The sequence below is a fragment of the Entelurus aequoreus genome, linkage group LG04 (assembly GCF_033978785.1).
Source record: "Entelurus aequoreus isolate RoL-2023_Sb linkage group LG04, RoL_Eaeq_v1.1, whole genome shotgun sequence".
NCBI lineage: Eukaryota > Metazoa > Chordata > Actinopteri > Syngnathiformes > Syngnathidae > Entelurus > Entelurus aequoreus.
Window position 1 is genome coordinate 44,859,783 of NC_084734.1, and position 23,524 is coordinate 44,883,306.

Sequence of the window (23,524 nt, forward strand, 5' to 3'; positions counted from 1 at the left end):
CTAGTTATTATTCTTATGAAATATATTATTACTATTATTATATATTATTAAAAAAATAGCACCATCTACAGTCTAGCGGGACCCTAAATCTCCAACCCCCGGCTGCACTTAATGCAGAGTGTGACCCCCCGACACACACATACGCCCATAAAGCTTACCCCCTATAAGCTTAAGAGCCGAGACACAGAAGTGGACACTGTAATGGATATTAATTATTAGCCAGGAGCCTCTTAAACCTGGCTCCTGTTGCAGCTATTTATAGCACACTGCCAGGGGTTAACCTGCATGCTTGCTAATGTTTATATGGTGTGTGTGTGTGTGTGTGTGTGTGTGTGTGTGTGTGTGTGTGTGTGTGTGTGTGTGTGTGTGTGTGTGTGTGTGTGTGTGTGTGTGTGTGTGTGTGTGTGTGTGTGTGTGTGTGTGTGTGTGTGTGTGTGTGGGTGCGTGCGCCTGTGTGCATGTGTGCATGACTTTGTTTCCGCATGACACAATGTCTCACAGTCTCAGTGCTCGTTGTCATGCTGTGTGCAGATACACGCGACTCAAGCTGCAGCTCAACCCTGACGGCCGCATCCCCGTCAAAAAGTAAGTCTCCGCCCGCCCGCTCCACCCTTTTGCCCATCCAAGGTTTATTTGAAGTACACGCTGAAGGACACTGCAGTGAGTAAGGCTTGAAAAGGAGCCAATTAATTCAAAAGATATAATTAAAACTTTGTTTAATAATAAAACATTGTAGCTACTGCGCTCAGGGGAAGTTGTCTAGGAAACCTCAAAGCTGTAAATAGTGGCCCAGGCCTTTGTTTACCTCAACCGCACAGAGGACAGGTTGTTAATTAGAATCAGTTCCGAAAAAACGCATGACATATCACAAGTTATTTCTAACTTTGATAATGATTCAGAGTGGAAATGAAATGAAGGATTGTATTGAACAACACAGCAGCAACACAACCAAGGGTGTAACAGCACTAAGGAAAAAACTGCTCAGTCAGAATTATTAGCGCTGAGTTGATTGTAAACAACATTGAAAAGTCACACGACCAACAGCTGACATTTTAAAATGCATGCAGAGCTTGATAAAGCTACAATATGATACTTCAAATGCAGTTATTGCCGTCATGTGCAGTTTTTTTTTTTTTTTAAACTACAACAGTGCCTACAGCCACAGCCGTTAGAGGGAATGTTTTTTGGGGTTTTCTTTTACCTGGCGCCAATTGGAGACTCTGGTAATCACTTGCTGTTGTAGACCACGCTCTCAGGAATCACTGTGATTATTTGGCTAGCATCGTTAATTAGTGTAAGCAACATTTTAAAGTGCAAGCAGAGAAAGCTGAATGCGGATTTGCTCACGTTAAAAGCAGATGCTGCCATCTTGTGGAGATAAATTTAAAAAAAGCCACAGCTATAAATGCTTTTTTGGGCTTAATTAGAGACCCCAGCGGTTTTGCTTTTGTACAACCACCCATGTAGCAACATCAGGAGGTTGCTTACAGCCACAGCTGTGTTTTTAGCATTTCTTTTTTCTTACATATGTTTAAGACAGTCATGGTCTGAGTGAGTCCAAACTGAAGGTATGTATTTGTGTTGTCTTCCCCCCTCCCCCCCAGCATCTTCAGGGTATACTCGTCCGACAGAAAGCGAGTGGAGACGGCGTTGGAAAACTGCAACCTCCCCTCTGGCAGAGTGAGACTCTTCGTTTTTTTTTCCTCCCCTCTTTGCGAGTCCTCAGCGTCTCTCCTCCATCAGTGGTTCAGTCTCTGATTCACCTGCACACACACACATTGGGGATTTTATTTTTGAAGTACCACCTCTACCCCATCTCATGTTTAGAGGAGTGTGACACCACCCACCCTCTTCACTCAAAAAATATTTTCAACTTTAGCGAGCGTGCATGTTTGGAAGGTGTCGCTGACACATAAAAAAAACCCTCTAATGAATGGCCTCTTAATACAAACACAGTGAACACAGAGGAATACAAACAAGCCAGTGAAGCCACACACACACACACACACACACACACACACACACACACACACACACATATTTTACAACGAGCGAGCGCTACGTAATTAGCACAAGGAGCCAGAGCAGGAGGAACAAACGTGTTGCGTTATGATGGTCTACAGAGATTTGCTGTTCTAGCGGGCTCGTAATTACAGCTAAATAGCAAATATGGTAATCCCTCAAATGCACACACACACACACAAACACAAACACACACATTTAATATACCGTATTTTTCTGAGTTTAAGTCGCTCCGGAGTATAAGTCGCACGGGCCGAAAATGCATAATAAAGAAGGAAAACAACATATATAAGTCGCCTTGGAGTATAAGTCGCATTTTTGGGGGAAATTTATTTGATAAAACCCAACACCAAGAATAGACATTTGAAAGGCAATTTAAAATAAATAAAGAATAGTGAACAACAGGCTGAATAAGTGTACGTTATATGACGCATAAATAACCAACTGAGAACGTGCCTGGTATGTTAACGTAACATACTATGGTAAGAGTCATTCAAATAACTATAACATATAGAACATGCTATATGTTTACCAAACAATCTGTCGCTCCTAATCGCTAAATCCGATGAAATCTTATACGTCTAGTCTCTTACGTGAATGAGCTAAATAATATTATTTAAAATTTTACGGTAATGTGTTAATAATTTCACACACAAGTCGCTCCTGAGTATAAATCGCACCCCCGGCCAAACTATGAAAAAAACTGCGATTTATAGTCAGAAAATTACGGTATACACAAAAATCAAAAACATTCATAATGAATCACTTACCCTAGCTGTGCTTTTTTTGAACGCTAATACTGATTACGATCTGATCAGGTTATTCACTTTCACACTCGCACCCTTTTAGGAGTGTGCCAACCCGATATTGATATTGTTGTATCATCTTTCATGTAAAATCTTCCATATAATCTCAAATACAAACAGTCCTGCAGCGTGTTTACTTGTGCAGAGCTGGACAGCAAGTTAACATGTAAATGTCCTCCAATAAGCACACCAGGTTGCTTTTTCCTTGTGTTTTAGTCAAGTCATTTACAAAAGGTAAACATGGTAGGATATAGGCTACTAGGAGTTAGCAGCTACACAACAGCTAAGCACACAATAGCACACGAGCCAAACATATTAAGTTCAAGTTAAAGTACCACTGATAGTCACAAACATTTGCATTTGACCCATCCCCTTGTTCGACCCCCTGGTAGGTGAGGGGAGCAGTGAGCAGCAGCGGTGGCCGTGCTCGGGAATCATTTTTGTTGATTTAGACCCCAATTTCAACCCTTGATGCTGAGTGCCAAGCAGGGAGGTAATGGGTCCCATTTTTATAGTCTTTGGTATGACTCGGCCGGGGTTTGAACTCACGACCTACCGATGTAAAAAGTGGTGGACAAAATAAGACGAAGAAGGAGTGGAAGATTTTACATGTAAACAAACTGTTGCGTCACAGTCCACACTATGGTGAGTTCAATAACCACTGACATTAGTAGGACAAAACGATGTTCACCAAATACTCTCATCAGTGAAGCATACACACAAACATACTAAACAGTAGGCTTTCTAACAATTGGGAAGGTCTGTGTCATGTTTGTCCTCAAACAAAAAACATACTAAAACAAAAAATATATTTTTCCCCATCTTTTTCTATTTTCAATCCTTTTTAAAAAATGCTCCGGGGCGCCTCTAGGGTGGCACTAAAGAGCCGCATGCGGCTCGAGAGCTGTGGGTTGTCGACCCCCGGATTAAGGGCTTATTTATTACATGTATGCATGTTCAACACTAGCCACTAACAGTCATGCTGTCCTCTCCAGAACGACTCTATCCCCCAAGAGGACTTCACCCCGGAGGTTTACAATCTGTTCCTTTGCAACATCTGTCCGAGGCCCGAGCTGGACCACATCTTCTGTGACGTGTAAGAGCTAAAAAAAAATAAAAAATCATACTCTTTCTTCCTTTATTTAAAACTTAGCAGGAAGCCATTTCAACCATGGCAACCGCCTGAAAGAAGACCAATATAGTCTATTTGGAGACAACGAGGGTGATTCCTTGTCCAACTTCTCTTTTTATCACGCTGGTGTTGCAAGGATCACAGAAAGGCCATCAGGCTTGGAAATAGAACGACAAACTGTTAAAATGCGTTTGTGTCTGTCTTACACTTTGTTTTGTGTGTTCCTGCTCAGAGGGGCCAAGTGTCGTCCATTTCTGACCGTGGAGCAGATGACGGAGTTCATCAACATCAAGCAGCGAGACCCCCGGCTCAACGAGATCCTGTACCCGCCCCTCAAACCGAAGCAGGTCCAGCTGCTGGTGGACAAATATGAACCCAGTGGGACTTTGGCCCAAAATGGTAAGTGTAGCACCAATGTTTCTCTCTCTCTCTCTCTCTCTCTCTCTCTCTCTCTCTCTCTCTCTCTCTCTCTCTCTCTCTCTCTCTCTCTCTCTCTCTCTCTCTCTCTCTCAAGTATTAGGACACACTCCTGTAAGTGTGAAGGCCATGTGTCATTTGGTTTTCGGAAATACCACTCAACCGAAACTTGTTATTTTCACGAGAACATCAGAGGTCTGTTTGATCAAGGTAGCTATGTGGGAGCTGTCTTAAATGTACTCATTTGAAAAATGTCCCACTTTAATTTATCTGATGGTGCACTCTGCTGGATGAGATCGTACTTGTCAAATAGAAAACAAACTGTTCGAATCGGAAACTCAATGTCACCTTACCTTAGCTGTTAAACAGAGGTACCCCAAGGCTCTATCTTGGGCCCAATTCTGTTCAGTCTCTATGTAAACGACTTACCTACAGTCTGCCCAGATGTTCATTTGCAATTATATGCTGATGATACAGTGCTATATGTCCAAGCTAAATCAAAACAGGAAGCTGCATCAAAACTATCACTGGCTCAATGAATCCTGTTTACACCTCAATACCAAAAAGACTGTATGTATGTTCTTCTCTCGTAAGTCAACCGTATGTAGTGGTTAATGGAGAGAGCCTTGATATCGTACAAAAATTCAAATATATTGGAGTGGCCTTTGACACAAATTTATCATTCAAAGCACATGTTAAAAAAAATCACAAATATCGTTAAATACAATCTGTCAAATTTCAAACATATAAGACCATTCCTCACTTCCAAGACGGCTATAGTCTATATGTGTTATGTACGGCGGGGGAAGGAGACGACACAGCGACAGAGGTAAAGCTCAACAGTTTATTTGTGCGCTTGATGATGCGGTGGAGTGTGTATGCTACTGTGTATGTTGCAGGACTATGTGAAGCGTTACAATGAATATTACTAGGCGTTGTTGTAAGTGCGTGTGGAGTGAGAAGGCGACAAGTCTAGTTGGGCGAGGCTGGTAGGAGAATCCGTAATACAAGAGGGAGGTCCGTGGGGCTGGAGAGAGAGGCGTCAAGAGGTCCGTGTCCAAAGCGGGGGTCGAGTATCGAGGGAGGCAGTCAGAATCCAGAGGGGGTCCAGGGAAGTGAGGCGCACAGCTCACTTCCAAGGCGACGGAGATAATTCGGAGGACACAAAGGAAACCACAAGGACAAATGAGTACAAGGGCGGAAGGACACTGAGAGCGAGCAAAACAAGGTGAGGAGCCAGAGACGTGAAGCTTATTGCAAGCAGAGAACTATGTTCCAGCACTAGGTGTCTGGACACGATGGCTTTTATGGGTAGTGGTGTCATCAGCAACAGGTGTGTTGATAGATGATTGCGCACAGCTGTGCAGGCGCATGGCAGCGAAAGCAGAGCGTGTATGGGCGTGTATGGGCGTGTCCTGCGGTGCGCTCCGCGGCGCATGCTGAGGAAAGTAAGTCTGACTGTGCACGCGCCGTAACAATATGCACGCCATGATATTTTCACATATAAATTATTGTTTCACAACTTGGACACACACAACAGAAATTGTACTAAAACCCATCAAGTCTCTCTTCAAAAGGGCAGTTAAAATCATTGACAGGAAACCAATGCACTTCTACAATTGTATTATTCTAAAAAAAACTTAACATTCTTGATCTGGATAGCTATCTTTATGGATGCTTGTCTCAACTCCAAAGTTTAAATGCGCTTGCACCCCTACCATTAGATGAATTCATTCAGAGGAGAAACAGTGAAGGACGGAGAACTAGGGCCTTGTCCAGAGGTGATTGCAATATACCAAGACGTAGAACAAAATTCGGTCAAATCGTCACCTCTGTAAGAGGAACGCAATCCTGGAATAAGTTGCCCACACACATTAGAGACTGTGATAACCATTCATTTTTCAAAAAAAAAATTAAACACTGGCTTAAAATAAATTGGACATGCACCCATTAAACAATTAAACACTGTTTCCAGACTCCACCCTGTTCCAGTGTGCTTCTGGCCAGCGTATTTGAAGCTATGAGTGAATTGTCTGTCCTGGTCTGTTGTCTTGTAATTGTGTATTGTGACTGCTTGTCTTGTCTGTTTTATGATGTCTTATTTATTTGGTTCTCATTTCTGTCATCGTAGTTTTAAAAGTCTTATGTGTCTCACTGTGTTATTTTAGAAATCTGCCTTGGGACTACGGCTGAAAATTAGCATTTATGCTAAGTCCAGCGCACTTACACTGTTTATCCAAGCGTTGATTAACGTGCACTGTCCCTATTAAATAAATGAAATACAAATACTTTTTGTCTTTTAAAAATCCCCCAGAAGAGTTGAGGCAGACAGTTGCCAAGAGCATAATGGCAGCTTTTCACAATACACTAATACAATCCTTCATTTTTCAAAGGGCGTAAAAACATTTTTAATTCATTCATCCATCCATCCTTTTTCTACCGCTTGACCCCTTCGGGGTTGCGGGGGGTGCTGGAGCCTATCTCCGCTGCATTGGGGCGGTAGGCGGGGTACACCCTGGACAAGTCACCACCTCATCGCAGGGCCAACACAGATAGACAGACAACATTCACACACTAGGGCCAATTTAGTGTCACCAATCAACCTATCCCCAGGTGCATGTCTTTGGAGGTGGGAGGAAGCCATATCTTTTTTCAATGTTGACAATATAATAGGGATGTAATGATTTGAAAGTTCCTTTTTACAGTTATTGTCACGGTTATTATCATTATTCATTAATGCGGTATTGCTGAATGTGCTCAAAAAGTGCTTACACACATGTTTAACCATCCAGGGACATTTTCCTAAAAGTCATAAAAGTCCTTCTGTTTTTGAAGGACATAAAAACTTTTTGGATTCATGTTTCTTCTTACTTTTACTTCTCACACTAAAGAAAAATATCAAACGTAATGATTTTTTGAAATTTTGAAATTTATTTATTTTTATTTTTTTTTAGCGCCAAAATGTTCATACAAATACATCCCTATTATCTTGTCAACATTTTAAAAAATATGAATCCAAAATGTTTTTATGACCTTTGAAAAATGAAGGACTGTTTGGCTTTCGGGTATTAACTGCCAGTGTATATGCACCTATGAAAGAACTGGGTATTGAAATTTTAAAATTTAACATAAAAAAAACCTTTGTAGAAATAAAATATGTACAGTATAATGGAATAACGCAACAACAAATATGGCCAAAAAAAACAAAAATGTACTAAAAGGACAAAAAAAGCCAGCCTTTGTCCCTTTGTATTTAGAAAATAAATAAATAAACAACAGACACATAGTATACTCTTGTTAGCAGAAACAAACATTAAATATTGTTCAAGCGTCTTAAAAAACATAATTTTTCATTTGAGTGTTTGAGTATGTTTATCTTCTTTCGTTTTAATGTATAAATGTTTTAGAGTGTCTCTTAATATGGCAAAACAGTTTATTTGTTACGGGGAAAGATGTTAATGTGTCTTAGCACGCTAGCTTCTTTTCCAGGAAATGAGCCGTAATGTATCACCATGAGTTTTTCCAAGTGCGGTATTGTAAATTTTAAACTGTAATACTAACCGTCGGATATGTTATCATTATCGGTTCATCAATATGACTGTTATCATCTTATGAACATGGAAGCCTGACTGCTAAAAGGGATGCTCTGCTGGTGCTGGGACTGCATGGATATGATAAGAGCACGCTCGCAGATTTAAAAATTGAACATCAGAAGTGACGAGCGGTAATAATTCATGAACCAGTGAGGTGGATGATCTCCTGCGAATCCTGTCACTCTCTTCTAGTGTCAGCTTGCAGAGGAGCTGATGTCAAGGTCGATGTTTTCAATGTGGTTAAATGGACTTTTTTTGCAGCCGGTCTTTGCATTGGGCTGCTCATGCTAACATTGCTGAGAAAAATAGGTCGATTTTATGCCACTTTTTATGGGTCCACTGGATACATGTTGAAATATTTAGTGTTGGACACTGTTATTTTTGATGATCATTTATTATTTAATTAATATATTTCATTGAACATAAACTAGTAGTGATGGGTAAAATGCAGTGTTGGGAAAAACGGCATGCTGTTAGTTTTTTTAGTAAGGTGTAATCTAATTATTTTTATGTACATTACAACACTGTTACCGATACAGATGATTTAACGTGGTACGCTCTACTTGATGCAAACAAGACAGTGTTAGAATCGCAGCAAATTTACTTGAGGAAGTAACTCTTTGCTAGTGCAAGCGGCAGCCACCACACGCACTCACACGCTATATCTACTACTACGGGAGAATAATGAACAATCAATAAAGTGAAAATCATCATCAATAATAATCCTACAATGCTCCGTTTGTGGACAAGGAGAGACACAGCCATTGACACGCGTTCAACATTCCACAGGCGCTGCAATCAACAATCTCCTTTTGGTCCGCAGACTACCAATGCTAAGCTAAAACAGTCAATGAGCACGCCCTCACTGGCGTCATGCTTCACTTGGCAACAGGCACCGCCTTTTAAAGGCACACACTCTGCTCTCATGAAACATCTCTCATTTGCATACACCAGATACTGTATATAAATGTTGGAACACAAAGTAACGCATCAACTACTTTCCCGAGAAATTAATTACATCTATTTAAGAATAATTCCGTTAGTAATTCAAATACTTTTTTGGGAATTTAACGAGTAACTGTAATTCAGTACTTTTTTAAGTCGTTTTCCTAACACTGGTCAAATGATACCGAAGCATTGATGCATTATGAAACACAAGGAGATGAATACTGAGATAATCATGTGTCCCTCTATAACTCGATGTGTGTGGCACTTTAAGAAAAAAACAAACATGTGACAGACACAACTGCTGTGTTAATTTGTTTATCAGGAAGCGCTTCTTTCGGCTCATAAGTGACAGTTTGTACTGAAAGAAGTCCGTAAATGACATTGATGTTGGTCGCTGTCATCGATCTAAATGAAAATAAGGAAAGGGAAGAATTTGGAAGTATGGAATAATTTTGATATTATACTATTTGGCTCATTGACCAGAGTTTAAAATTACTTTCTGCACAGGTCAAGTGTAGGGACTTTTTTGATCCAGCAGATGGCGCCATTATGAAACACCAAGCTGTTATCAATGCAGCCAGTGTTCTACACGCTCACTGAGGCCTCTTTTTTTTTTTTTTGTCCTGTCCAGCTACTCAGGCAAATCATATTGTTGATGTCGATGCCCATATCGGCTGTACAGATTTACTTTACAAAAGAGAAGTGTGGGATACTTCTTTTGTTGCCTTATTTGTATTTGACTTTATTAAATGGATTTAAATTATTATTTGGTGCAGCCGGGCCGGAGCAGGAGGGGATAGAAAGAGAAAAAAAGGAAGACAGAGGGGGAAATTGCGGGGATAAGAGGGGGATAAGACAGAGAGACAACAACAACAATAACATCAACAACAACAGAACAGCATCAGCGAATAGGATATGTACAAATATGATGCTAAAAGTGATAGCAAAGAAACAGTTAGTGAAATAAATAACACATAAATGACAATGAACATTATTGCACTACAAATGGAGCAATACAAATACCAATAGAAATAGCACTATTGGTAATGAATAATAACAATAGTTACTGCTATTATCAACAATACAATTGTTTCAAATGCAACAATACTTATATGTAATGATAATTTGAAATACAAAAGAAAGCAGATAAATGGAGGGGGAAGAAGGTGTCATTTACACATCTCTGCCAAACAGCATTGTTGAATAAAAATGTGTTTAATTTGCATAAAAGATGTCTGTTGTTTTTACCAAGTATTTGGTAATATTCTTATTACTATTTGACATTTGAGTTACCTACTCATTTTAGACTTTGAAACTTTGAAAAGTCCCTTAATGGTTATAATAATAATAACACTGTGATACTAATAATAACAGCAATGATACTACTAATAGTAATAATCATCATCATACTGCAAATAATTAATATCCACACAAAATACGCTGACAAACGTCACGTTTGCCCTTGTACAACAGGCCCGAAAAGGAGTAAGAAGAAACTGAGTTTTTAATCCTACTCATATATAATAACCAGTCAGAATCCTAAAAAATATAATTATATAGGTATTAGAATGCTTTACATTACAGAAAAAAGCTACATTTACCAATATAAGTGTACAGTATATATAATGTGACGTCGTCATTGTTAAGGGGTTCCTAATGTTTTGTCCTTTGATACCATCCGTCCATTCCAAAAAAGCATTTCACTGTGGTGTACTCTGCATGTGACGAATAAAACCCTTGAACCTTGAACCTTCCTCCCGCATGTCCATGTACTCTAATAAAACATATTGTTCAATTCATAGCTCTCTTGACAGCCCTAATTAAAAGTATGCATTATATTATTGTTGTGGTGGAATAATGTGTAATACTTGATGGTACATGATACTTTGTGTACTTCATGGAAGTACTGTATGTCCCTGCTTGTCCACATGAAGTGTGTCCTTCCTTGTCCCGCTGATAGATTTCCCCGTGTAAAGCATTTATCTAGCCGGGGGAAGTGCCGCCATCTGCTCTGTGAAGGAGACGACTCCCCCTCGCCCTCATCCTCTACGCCCACTTTTACCTCCCTCAAGGACACGCAGTAATTTGCAATCCACTGTAATTTGCATCTTTACCTTAAAGATCATCGTGTAATGTTTACGTTTTTTTAGAGAAACAATGTTCATTGTTTTTGCTACAGCTCTTGTACTGCAGGTGTACCTAATGAGATGTCCGACGAGTGTACAGTACATACATTACTGTACATTTCTCATAAGACACACGTTTTTAACTGGTGGTCAATCTTGCTTCAGACTCGACAACAAAGTCATTCAAACTTTTTGTATACTGTAGGTTCCTAAAAACAGCAGAACACTTGTCATATAGAAGATTTGTGGCCAGTGTTTTTTTTAATACAAATTTAAAAGAGCAAAGTGCTCTTGTCACAATAAGAGGATCTTTGACAAGCGTTTTTGCAGCAGGTCCTTAAAAACAGCCAAACGTTTATTTTCATTAGAATCAGAATCAGATGTATCGGCCAAGTATGTTTAACACACAATTTGACTTGGTAAACATGTGCTTCCTTTCGTCAATGCAAGGAACAAAGAAAAATGCAGCTACTACGAGAAAGCAATCGGCGGCGCCATCTCGGTATGACAACGAGGGAAACATTAAAGAACACATAAGACATGAAAGGAACACAGAGCTGATGCGACCAGCAGCCACTTCAGAGGCGCAATTTGCACATACAGCTACAAAAGTAAAACACCACAAAAACAAAAAAAGAGCGATAAATAAAACATGTTGCGCACGATTGCATCACATCACGCATAGACCATTTCGACACCCACATACCTTTGTGCTGCACACCATTGTCTGCTGGGAGCTGGGGGGACACAGCCAAAGATAGGAACAGACCCAACAAAGCAACTAAGAGAATGTACTCCATCCTAGGCTGCCCACTAGCTCTTGGCCATTGTCCAGTCACTATCCTGTCCGCGCGAGTGATCCAAACCTTTCCAGGGAGACCGAAGAATCCAATACATGCTCGTTTAGCCAGGGCTCAGTAAAGCTCCTCCATCCCAACGCTCAGTGCTAGCTCTGCAGTTTTCTCCGCATCTCCTCCGGTCTCTCCACGCGGACTCCGGTGTGGCAGAGAGCCAGGAGCTGGTCACTGATGCAAATATACATGCACATATAGAGTATTTTTTACTAACATTTTTGCCAAATGCAGCTGAGATAGGCTCCAGCACCCCGAACGGGACAAGCGGTAGAAAATGGATGGATGGATGTATGGATTTTCCCAGTAGATCCTTGCAAACAGCACAGTACTCCTGTCACATATGGAAAATATTTGATGTGTCTTTTTGCTGTTGTTGCTAAAACATTTTGTAGTCGGTCCTTAAAAACAGCAAAGTGCTCCTGTCAACTTGTGTTTTTACTGTAGTCTCTGAAAAATAGATTACTTTTATCACATATAGAGGTTCTTTGGCTAGTTATATCACTTTATTTATGACAGTGTTAGACGTTTTAATTTGCTTTGCGTTGACGTTACAACGACACGTCTGACAGCTGGTTCTGAAAATGTAAAGCTGGAGCAATTAGCATCATCATAGACAATCAGGAAGTCAAAAAATATAGCTGGTTTATTTCAGTGGCATTTGTTGCTTTTATACTTATGACTTCACTGTTGCTTTTATTTGGTAATATACATCCTTTTAATATGGTTATAATCATCTTAATAATGTCCTGTAAGTGTCTTGTTAAAGTTTTTAGCAGAAAAGATGACACCAAAGAGGCTGCTGGAGTATTGTTTTTATCACCGCTGAGAGAAAATGTCATTAAAGTATGTAACTGCTTTGTCCTGACGAGTATAGAACACTTATACAATGAGGTGTGTCCAAAGTTTTTGACCTAGGGGCCACATTGAGCTAAAAAAGTTTAGTCGAGGCAGTCATGGTCAAAAGTTTACATACACTTATTAAGAACATAATGTCATGGCTGTCTTGAGTTTCCAATAATTTTTACAACTCTTGTTTTTTGTGATAGAGTGATTGGAGCACATACTTGTTGGTCACAAAAACATTCATGAAGTCAGTTTTTTTTAAGAATTGATTATGGGTCTACTGAAAATGTGACCAAATCTGCTGGGTCAAAAGTATACATACAGCAATGTTAATATTTGGTTACATGTCCCTTGGCAAGTTTCACTGCAATAAGGCGCTTTTGGTAGCCATCCACAAGCTTCTGTCAAGCTTCTAGTTGAATTTTTGACCACACCTCTTGACAAAATTGGTGGAGTTCAGCTAAATGTGTTGGTTTTCTGACATGGACTTGTTTCTTCAGAATTGTCCACACGTTTAAGTCAGGACTTTTGGAAGGCCATTCTAAAACCTTAATTCTAGCCTCATTTATCCATTCCTTTACCACTTTTGATGTGTGTTTGGTGTCATTGTCCTGTTGGAACACCCAACTGCACCCAAGCATAATACTACCACCACCATGCTTGACGGTAGGATTTGGTGTTCCTGGGATTAAAGGCCTCCCCTTTTCTCCTCCAAAATATTGCTAGGTATTGTGGCCATACAGCTAAATTTTTGTTTCATTTGACTACAGAATTTTCCTCCAGAAGGTCTTATCTTTGTCCATGTGATGTCAGATGAAACAAAAATTAAGCTGTAATACCCCACAATACCCAGCAATATGTTTGGAGGAGAAATGGTATGAAATATATATATATATATAGATATATATATATATATATATATATTCCATACATATTTGTGTACATAATATATTAATGTAATGGATATATAATTGGATATTAGGAGTATGTGAAAGTTTGACTCCTACCTTGTTTACTTCCGTGACGACCTCCTTAAAGGCCTACTGAAATGAAATTGTTTTATTTAAACGGGGATAGCAGATCCATTCTATGTGTCATACTTGATCATTTCGTGATATTGCCATATTTTTGCTAAAAGGATTTAGTAGTTAACATTGACGATAAAGTTCGCAACTTTTGATCGCTGATAAAAAAAGCCTTGCCTGTACCGGAAGTAGCGTGACGTCACAGGTTGAAAGGCTCCTCACATTTCCCCATTGTTTACACCAGCAGCGAGAGCGATTCGGACCGAGAAAGCGACGATTACCCCATTAATTTGAGCGAGGATGAAAGATTTGTGGATGAGGTACGTGAGAGTGAAAGACTAGAGTGCAGTGCAGGACGTATCTTTTTTCGCTCTGACCGTAACTTAGGTACAAGGGTTCATCGGATTCCACACTTTCTCTTTTTTCTATTGTGGATCACGGATTTGTATTTTAAACCACCTCGGATACTATATCCTCTTGAAAATGAGAGTCGAGAACGCGAAATGGACATTCACAGTGACTTTTATCTGCACGACAATACATTGGCGAAGCTCTTTAGCTACGGAGCTAACGTGATAGCATCGTGCTTAAATGCAGATAGAAACAAAATAAATAAACCCCTGACTGGAAGGATAGACAGAAAATCAACAATACTATTAAACCATGGACATGTAACTACACGGTTAATGCTTTCCAGCCTGTCGAAGCTTAACAATGCTGTTGCTAACGACGCCATTGAAGCTAACTTAGCTACGGGACCTCGACAGAGCTATGCTAAAAACATTAGCTATCCACCTACGCCAGCCAGCCCTCATCTGCTCATCAACACCCGTGCTCACCTGCGTTCCAGCGATCGACGGAGCGACGAAGGACTTCACCCGATCATAAATGCGGTCGGCGGCCCGTAGATGGAGGGAGTCAAGGTGAGGTCGGCGGCTAGCGCGTCTGCTATCCATCTCAAAGTCCTCCTGGTTGTGTTGCTGTAGTCCGCCGCTAATACACCGATCCCACCTACAGCTTTCTTCTTTGCAGTCTTCATTGTTCATTAAACAAATTGCAAAAGATTCACCAACACAGATGTCCAGAATACTGTGGAATTATGTGGTGAAAACAGAGCTTTTTGTATTGGATCCAATGGTGTCCGAATACTTTCGTTCACTCCGTGACGTCACGCACAAACGTCATCATACCGAGACGTTTTTAACCGGAAGTTTCGCGGGAAATTTAAAATTGCACTTTATAAGTTAACCCGGCCGTATTGGCATGTGTTGCAATGTTAAGATTTCATCATTGATATATAAACTATTAGACTGTGTGGTCGGTAATAGTGGGTTTCAGTAGGCCTTTAAATCAGAAATATCTAGCAGCTAAAATGGCCCAATCATGGATAAGTGTGGAGAGATTGTTTATACTTAGTAATGGATTTAAATGAGTATAATTTTGAATTGTTCAAGGTGTGTGGACATTTTTTTATAATATCCACAAAGTTCAGTGAGCATGTTGTGTTATGTGTGACCATGTGTGTTGACATTTTGTGTTGGTCGAAAGGGACAAGCGGTAGAAAATGGATGGATGGAAGGGATACATATTTCAGAGGATCATTTTTGGTCATTGATCTGAATGTCATGTTGTCCACAAGATAGAGACAAAATAGCATCATTAAGATTGTCAGATATTTGAAATAAACGTGAAATCACAATGCGAGTCAGATTCTTTTTAAACTCATGACCTCTTGCGGGCCTAATTAAAGACGCCGGCGGCGCACACTTGGCCTGCTGGCCGTAATTTGGACACCCCTGGTTTATTATCATCTCTTAAAAGCGTCTTCTTACAGGAATGACATCTGCGGTTCCTCACCTCCAGAATCCCGACCGTGTTAACATCGCTTCCCCTTGTTTCACCTTCTGGTCCTCATGGGAGCATCATAGGGGAGCAGGAAGGGGGGTTGGACCTCCTCCCATTCCACAGGCAGCGTTAATTAGAGCAGTGACTCTGCAGAGGGCGGTGCCGCATTAATTAGCATAAAGTGGCCAGGGGGACCTGCCGCACCCGTAGAGCGCACACGCTTCACTTTGCATATTTAGCATAACATCAAAGTGTGTGTGTGGCCGACATGACTCGTTAATGCTGCTCTTTTTTTCTGCTGGACTGTGCATAAGTCACTTTTACTGTAAAGCACAGAACAGAAGAGCCCTGCAGTCAAAAATAGCATTTTTACATTAGGCCCTAAAACCGTGGTCCTGTCACATTTAGAAGATCGTTGACTATCATTTTTGCAATGGGTCCTTTAAAACAAAAGTGTGCTTCTGTCGTATAAAGGATCTTTGACAAGCATTTTGCTGTAGTTTCCTAAAAACAAAAGACAACTTCTGTCACAAAAAGATCATATTTGACTGTTGAGGTGGTGACTTGTCCAAGGTGTACCCTGCCTACCACCCAAATGCAGCTGAGATAGAGTCCAGCACCCCCCGCGACCCCGAAAGGGACAAGTGGTAGAAGATGGATGGATGTTGTTTTTGCAGTAGTTATTTACAAATAACAGAGCACTCCTGTCACACAAAAAGGATTTTTGACTTGTAACCATTTTGTTTTACAATTTTGTAGTAGGTCCTGAAAAGCAGCAGGGTGCTTCTGTGACATGTAGAGGATCTTTGAACAGCGGTTTTGCAATAGGTCCTTAAAAAGAAGAAGAGGGCTTCTGTAACAAATAGAGGATCTTTCACTCGTATTTTTGCAGTAGGCACTAAAATTAGCAAAGAGCTCCAATCACATAGAGTACAGACTTTTTGCTGTAGTTTCTGAAAAAAATATGATCATTGAGGACTTTCATTATTTATATAGGATCTTTGACCAGCGTTTTTGCAGTTGACTCTAAAAAACCTTTCACGTTTAGAAGATCTTTAACTAGTATTTATTTTTGCAATAGGCACACATGTGCCTCACAATACGAAGGTCTTGGGTTCGATCCCCGGGCTTGGGGTCTTTCTGTGTGGACTTTGCATGTTCTCCCCGTGACTGCGTGGGTTCCCTCCGGGTACTCCGGCTTCCTCCCACCTCCAAAGACATGCACCTGAAGATAGGTTGATTGGCAACACTAAATGGGCCCTAGTGTGTGAATGTGAGTGTGAATGTTGTCTGTCTATCTGTGTTGGCCCTGTGATGAGGTGACGACGTGTTCAGGGTGTACACCGCCTTCCGCCCAAATGCAGCTGAGATAGGCTCCAGCACCCCCCGCGACCCCGAAAGGGACAAGCGGTAGAAAATAGATGGATGAATGGAGGTACTTAAAAAGGACCAAAAGTGCTTTTTTGATATAGAAGATTTTAATGAGCGTTTTTTGCCGTAGTTTCTTACAGAAGAGTACTTCTTTTATAAACAATCTTTGACTTTTGTTTTTGTAGTAGTTCGTTAAAAACAGCAGAGCCTTCCTGTCAGATATAAACGATCTTTGATTAGTATTTTTGCAATAGGCCCTTAAAAGAGTAGGGCAAATAGCATATAGAGGACCTTTGACTAGCATGTTTGTACTAGGCCTCTAAGACAGCAGAGGACTCCTGTCACAAATAAAGGATCTTTGACTAGCGTTTTTGTAGTATTCATGGCCATGTTTGCACTGGAGACCAGCTGCTGGCTCTCTGCCCTACTGAAGTCCGCGTGGAGAGACTGGGGGAGATGCGGCTGAAAAGACGGGGCTGAGCAAGTATTGGACACTTTGGTGGTCTCCCTGGACGGATTCTCGCACATCCACCACGCGCACTGGCCGAGAGCTAGTGGGCAGCCTGGTAGGGCCTCGGTTGCTTTGTTGGGTCTGTTCCTGTCTCTGGTCGTGCGGTGCCCCACCCCAGCAGATGACTATGTGGAGCACGGCAGAGGCCACCGTGGTGTACAGTATATGGGTGTTGAAATGGTGATATCGACACAAGAGCTGGGTCAAAAAAAGGTAATAATCTACATTTCCATTTGAAAAACAAAGTATTACACACTGTCCACATTGTACACAGGTACAATGAGGTGCAGTTCTAGAGAGGGGTTCCAGCTGTGACGAATAGACAAATCCTTTGGGATACATTGTGGCCGTCTTCGACCATACATGTCCAGTTGTAGTGTGTTGTCATTGTGAAGACAAACTGTTTGTATTACATCTCACTGGATGGTGCAAGTCTACCTCAGACTTTGTATTATTGATGTTGCTTTTGTTCCCCCCCTGGCAGGTCAAATCTCCGTGGAGGGCTTCGCCCGCTACTTGAACGGCGAAGAGAACAGCATCATTCCTCCAGAGAAGCTGGACCAGAGCGAAGACATGACCTTTCCCCTTTCCCACTATTTCATCAACTCCTCGCACAACACTTACCTCACAGGTACACACACGCATGCACACACAAAGAGCCTGTTTCCACTCCAGGCTTGTGTTGTCTATTGTTATTCATGAGTCTTGTAACTGATGGAACAAGATATTGTTTTCCCTTCAACGGATGTCGCACTTGTACTGGTTCCATTTTATCCAGGAGGGGGGGGGCTTTGAATCTTTTCAAATGGATCAAATATCTTCTTTGATGGTAATCAGAGAATGTGCGTCATAGCGAAAAGAGCGTAAAAAAATGTGATTTGGTGGTGAAAAAAGCTGTTAATGCTATCTTATATTTGTTTTTTGGACAAGCTCCCATTTTTAGAGGCTGCCTCATCCCCTGTGACAGAAAACAAGGTATACTGTATACTAGAAGCCTCATTCAACAAGCTTGCTTCCACACAAAAACCTGGCCTACACCTTTTTTTACGGCAAAGTATAGAGGTATCAAGACTGACGATGTCTTGGAAATGTTCGTTGTTTCACGTACGCACATCTCTACAGGCTGTGCATACTAGGGCGACACACAGAGGTGGTCGTTGGGGCTTCGCCAACATTTGATTTCAACAAATGTAAAAAAGATTGAGGCAAGGACACACAATTCCATTTTTTGCCAATGCATTTAACGCTTCATTTTCATATTCGTATTTGTGAGGACGTCTATTGGTTTATGTAGGCAATCGTGTTGCCACCTATTTCTGCCACAATGTATTCCTGTGACTCCTTGGCCATGTTGGCAGCAGCCGCTAGTGGTTCAGCACATTGGCACCGGAGCCTGGGGAGGAATGTCCGACTTCGTGTCACGTATGGCTGCTACCGCAAAAAGCTCTCCTGGTTTGTAATAATAAATTGAGTAATCAAACAACAGTCAAAGTCTTTTGTATCCTTTTTGATAGCACTGGCATGTTTAAATGTAAAATATCGCATTAAATTAAATATTACAGAATTTTCACATGAAACTCTTAAATGGCTCATGTGAGCAGGCTACTGTATGAACACATTTTGTTAGTAATTACGCAAATTATATTTATATTGGTGCCTGTTATTCTGCCTGGTGACACGAGATTCAAGTACCCTAGCTTTAAATATGTTTACCTGCGTTATGCCTGCCGTCTCTGCATGTTGGGGTTCCAAACCGAAAAGGAACCGAACAGGAGTTTTTAAGAAGCAAAGCTAATATTTAATCGTAACCCTTCTCCATGTCTTTTACTGATCATTCATTCACAACATAACTTTTAAGTGGTTACGTTAACTTCCTGTGTGAGAGAAAGGAAGGTGTTGGGGTAAAATTAATATGTCTCAATAATAATATAAAAAAAACAAGAAAACAATGGCACTGTGAAATATTTGCTTTTTTTATTTATTTATTAGAGCCATCATCTCTGAATATGAGAAACTAGTTTTGTGATTCCAGAGGGAAAAAAACTAAACATAAAATTAGCTTATACATTCTGGCTTGAAAGCACTGTTTTGGCTGTCCACTTCTTACATATTTGTAATTATTGTTCTTCCGTCTGTCAGGTGAGGTCTTTGTAGTGGAGGACGTGACCTCAAAAGGCAGAAGACAGCTTGCCGGTTCAAAAGTATTTAATGTCCAAAAATCCAAGAAAGAGTGCAACAGGGATATGCACTAAACAAGCACAGGGAAACTGTGTGTGAAAAAATGGCTCAGGAGAGCCAACAAGAAAGAATTACAAAAACAAGAATTTTAGTAGTACTAACCATGAAAGTTCCTGTGACAACCAAGACACCAAACTTTTGCAACAATCCCGCAACCAACAAAGAAGGGGGACTGATTTAAAAAGCCCCCTAACGCCAGGTGAGACAATCAATGCAAACAAGCCGCAGGTGAGGAGGGAAGCGCTCAGAAAGAGAGAGAGCCCCCCCCCCCCCCCCCCTCCCCCCCCCGCCCTACTTTTTAGCCCTATCCCTATATTTTGCATGTTCTAGTGAGGGTAGTGGTGTCCCAATGACTCTTTGCATGAAGGGGTAGTGGGCATAACAAGGGGTAGGGGGTGTGAATCTAGCCCCTCAGAGTAAGGGATTTCAGAGGTAGGACCAGAGAAAAATCCCCAATTTCTGCATAAGTTATTTGATATATTACACGTTAGTTTGTAACATTAGCCAGCTAGCCACGCTATCTAACTTTAGGCTTAAACACTTACGAAAATATTGTGAATGTGAAAACATTAAAGTTACATATCTTAAAAAAATGTACAAGAGACAACAGTCGTAGATGATTGCTTCTTGATGAATAATAAAAAAAACAATCTCAGCCGTTAACTTCATTGCTGCCTGGTTTGTTGTGTAATAGTTGGACTAGGGTTGTACAGTAGACCGCTACTAATAGAGTACAGTGGTACTAATTAATTTTAAAAAGTACTACTGCCATTGAAAAAAATAATAAAATAATCCACATATTGTGCCGTGCGGCAGTAACGTTGCTGAGTTGAAGTGCAGCGCATCTATGTGTCAAAACGCGCACAATGAGAGCATGCATGCAGAAAAAGTGTCGCAAGGAATAATGAGAATAAGACAGCAATTGTACTGGTTAATAAAAAGGATGCTCGCAGCGCAATATGGATGTATTTGGGCTTCAAAACTATTAATGAAGGTGATGCTTTAAACGTGGAAGTTCCACGCCGCAAGCTCTTTATAACATGCCTCGCCAAATGTGTCAATACCACCTTTGCCTCAAACTTAGGTAAACATAACACATATTCAGATTTGCACAGGGAGTTTAAAGAGTGGCAGGTAAGATAGTTAACAGCTTCCCCGTGCACATACAGATACAGACACATAGATGTTCGAACAGCTGGCTGGCTTGTTCAATATTATTAGCGCAGTCCAAACCGCCCATGTAGTGTAAACTAATGCAAGTGAATTGACTGAATTTCATAACAAATTCCCGCTATATCATTTGTGCAGTTTTAGCATCATTGTTTTCAGTATTTACTAATGATTGTATTTGTCTTAAAGCGCAAGTCAAAATTGGCAACCATAAATCATGAAGCATTTAATACACTGTCAATAAAGCTTTCTATTTTATTCTAACCTAATTCCAGATTATAGCAGGCTTGATCTAGTATGTAAAATAATTGTAAAGTGTTCTTTGAGTGCAATAAGAAGAGCCCATGTGTTTAATGCGCCTTTTAATTTGAATTCCAATCTTCTAAAATTGTCTTTGAATGCAATAAGAAACATGTTTAATCATAAGTTTTATCATAAGATTTTCTGTTAAAAATTAAGACAATTATGATATTTTTTGTGGTCCCCTTTATTTAAAAAAATATATTAAAAAGTATTGAAATAAATAACAATATACATTTTGGTACCAAAATATTGGTGTCTGGACAACTCTAGGTGGGACATATGTGCAAACATAACTATGTAGTCACATACCTGCCCGAACGTAAACTGTGCACTGAGGTAGCAAGTGGTGTCCCAATTCCTAGGGAAGTGGTAGTGGTTGAAGGCTAGTGGTAGTGAGTGAGGGGGAACATTGGGATTGGGTAGGACTGGGCAATATTGCTGAAAACTATATCACAATATACGTTTTTTTATTTTGATCGATATTGATATTTATTCATACTTTTTATGACTTATTTAATTAGGCCTGCCAATAAATACTGTAAAACAATTTCCAACTTACCAAGGGTGCTATTTATCAGTGGAGAAGGTATCTGGTAGCCAGGTAGGATGAACGGTAATAAAATAAATAAAGTAGACTTGATGGTAGTTGCAGATTTGAGACACTAAATGGCAGTAGTGTATAAGCTATTGAACACTAAACTGAGTGGTTTGGGAAGCTATTAAATAAATGGACACATTGGAAGTGTAAGGATGTTGCCGCAAAGACACAACAAATTCTCTCATGGACACACACTTGTTGCTTCTGGCTTTGGACTGACTGGCGGTTGCAAGAGCACCAAGGTCGCGGAACAGAGACACGCTGCAGGCTTACACACACACACACACACACACATGCATCCAAGAAAGATACACGCCAAACATAAATACCCAATTCCACACCTTCGATGCTTCACCCCACATGGTAGGGGTGATGGACGGCTGAGTAGCGCTTTAGATAGCAGCAGCCCCCACTCCCTGCCCTCTGTTGCAAAGGTTCTGGATTTTATGTAACATGTTTATATGTGCTTATGGCTACTGAGTTTTTTTTTTTTTCCTGGTCTCAGTTTGGACCCTCTCCCCAGGAGCCCAGTCTGAGACCGAACCTTTTTTTTTAACTCATCCCCCCCAAACCCCCTAGAGCATTTACCTTTTTCCCACCTTTCTAAGGGCTGCCAGAAATTCTCTTTCTCTTTAATGATTGTTAATGATTTGACCCATCACCCTCACCCCCTGGGAGGTGAGGGGAGCAGTGAGCAGCAGCGGTGGCAGCGTCCGGGAATCATTTTTGGTGATTTAACCCCCAATCCCAACCCTTGATGCTGAGTGCCAGGCAGGGAGGCAATGGGTCCTATTTTATCGTCTTTGGTATGACCCGGCCGGGGTTTGAACTCACGACCTACCGATCTCATGGCGGACACTCTTGGCTGACCCGTCAACGTTCCTGTTCTGTCTCCCTGTAATGTATGTCTGATCTTGAACAGGATTGAGTGGAAAACCTGAATTTCCCCTCGGGGACTAATAAAGTATACGATTGATGATTGACGATTGCACAGTCTGCAATAAAACCAACAAAACTAATTACACGTTTCTGTTATTAAGTTGATATATCAAGATATAACAGTTTCTCTTCTCACTCCATGCAGGGAATATACACTAAGACAGAAAAGGGAGAACGGACGCATTTTGGCCTAAAAACTAAATATAAAGGTGACGCTATAACACTGAAACGCCCTCAGGAAGAGATGCTTTAAGACAGTGGTCCCCAACCACCGGGCCGTGGCCCACTACCAATCGGTCCGCGGACCGGTACCGGGCCGCACAAGAAATTTAAAAAAAATATATATATTTTTTTTGTTTTATTAATTTTTTTTTTATTAAATCAACATAAAAAACACAATATATACATTATATATCAATATAGATCAATACAGTCTGCAGGGATACAGTCCGTAAGCACACATGATTGTATTTCTTTATGAAAAAAAATAAATAAATAAAAAACATTTTTTATTTTTTTTATTTCTTGTGCAGTCTCCTCCATCCCAAATGACACAATATGTTACTGCATATGTCAGCAGACTAATTAGGAGCCTTTGTCTGCTTACTTACTACTAAAAGACAAGTTGTCTTGTATGTTCACTATTTTATTTAAGGCCAAAATTGTTTTTTGATTGCAATAAGAAACATATGTTTAATGTACCCTAAGATTTTTTGTTAAAATAAAGCCAATAATGCCATTTTTTGGTCCCCTTTATTTAGAAAAGTATTAAAAAGTATATAG

The 23,524-nt window shown here is 40.5% G+C and overlaps 1 protein-coding gene across 1 annotated transcript in view; it reads left to right on the forward strand.

Annotated features, from left to right (window-relative positions):
* plcb1l (phospholipase C beta 1-like) overlaps positions 1–23,524 on the forward strand; it is a 283,584-nt gene that overhangs the window by 185,274 nt on the left and 74,786 nt on the right. The window contains 5 exon segments of the mRNA XM_062044959.1: positions 532–585; positions 1,605–1,680; positions 3,824–3,924; positions 4,193–4,359; positions 17,978–18,124. Of these exon segments, the coding sequence (XP_061900943.1) occupies positions 532–585; positions 1,605–1,680; positions 3,824–3,924; positions 4,193–4,359; positions 17,978–18,124 (545 nt within the window).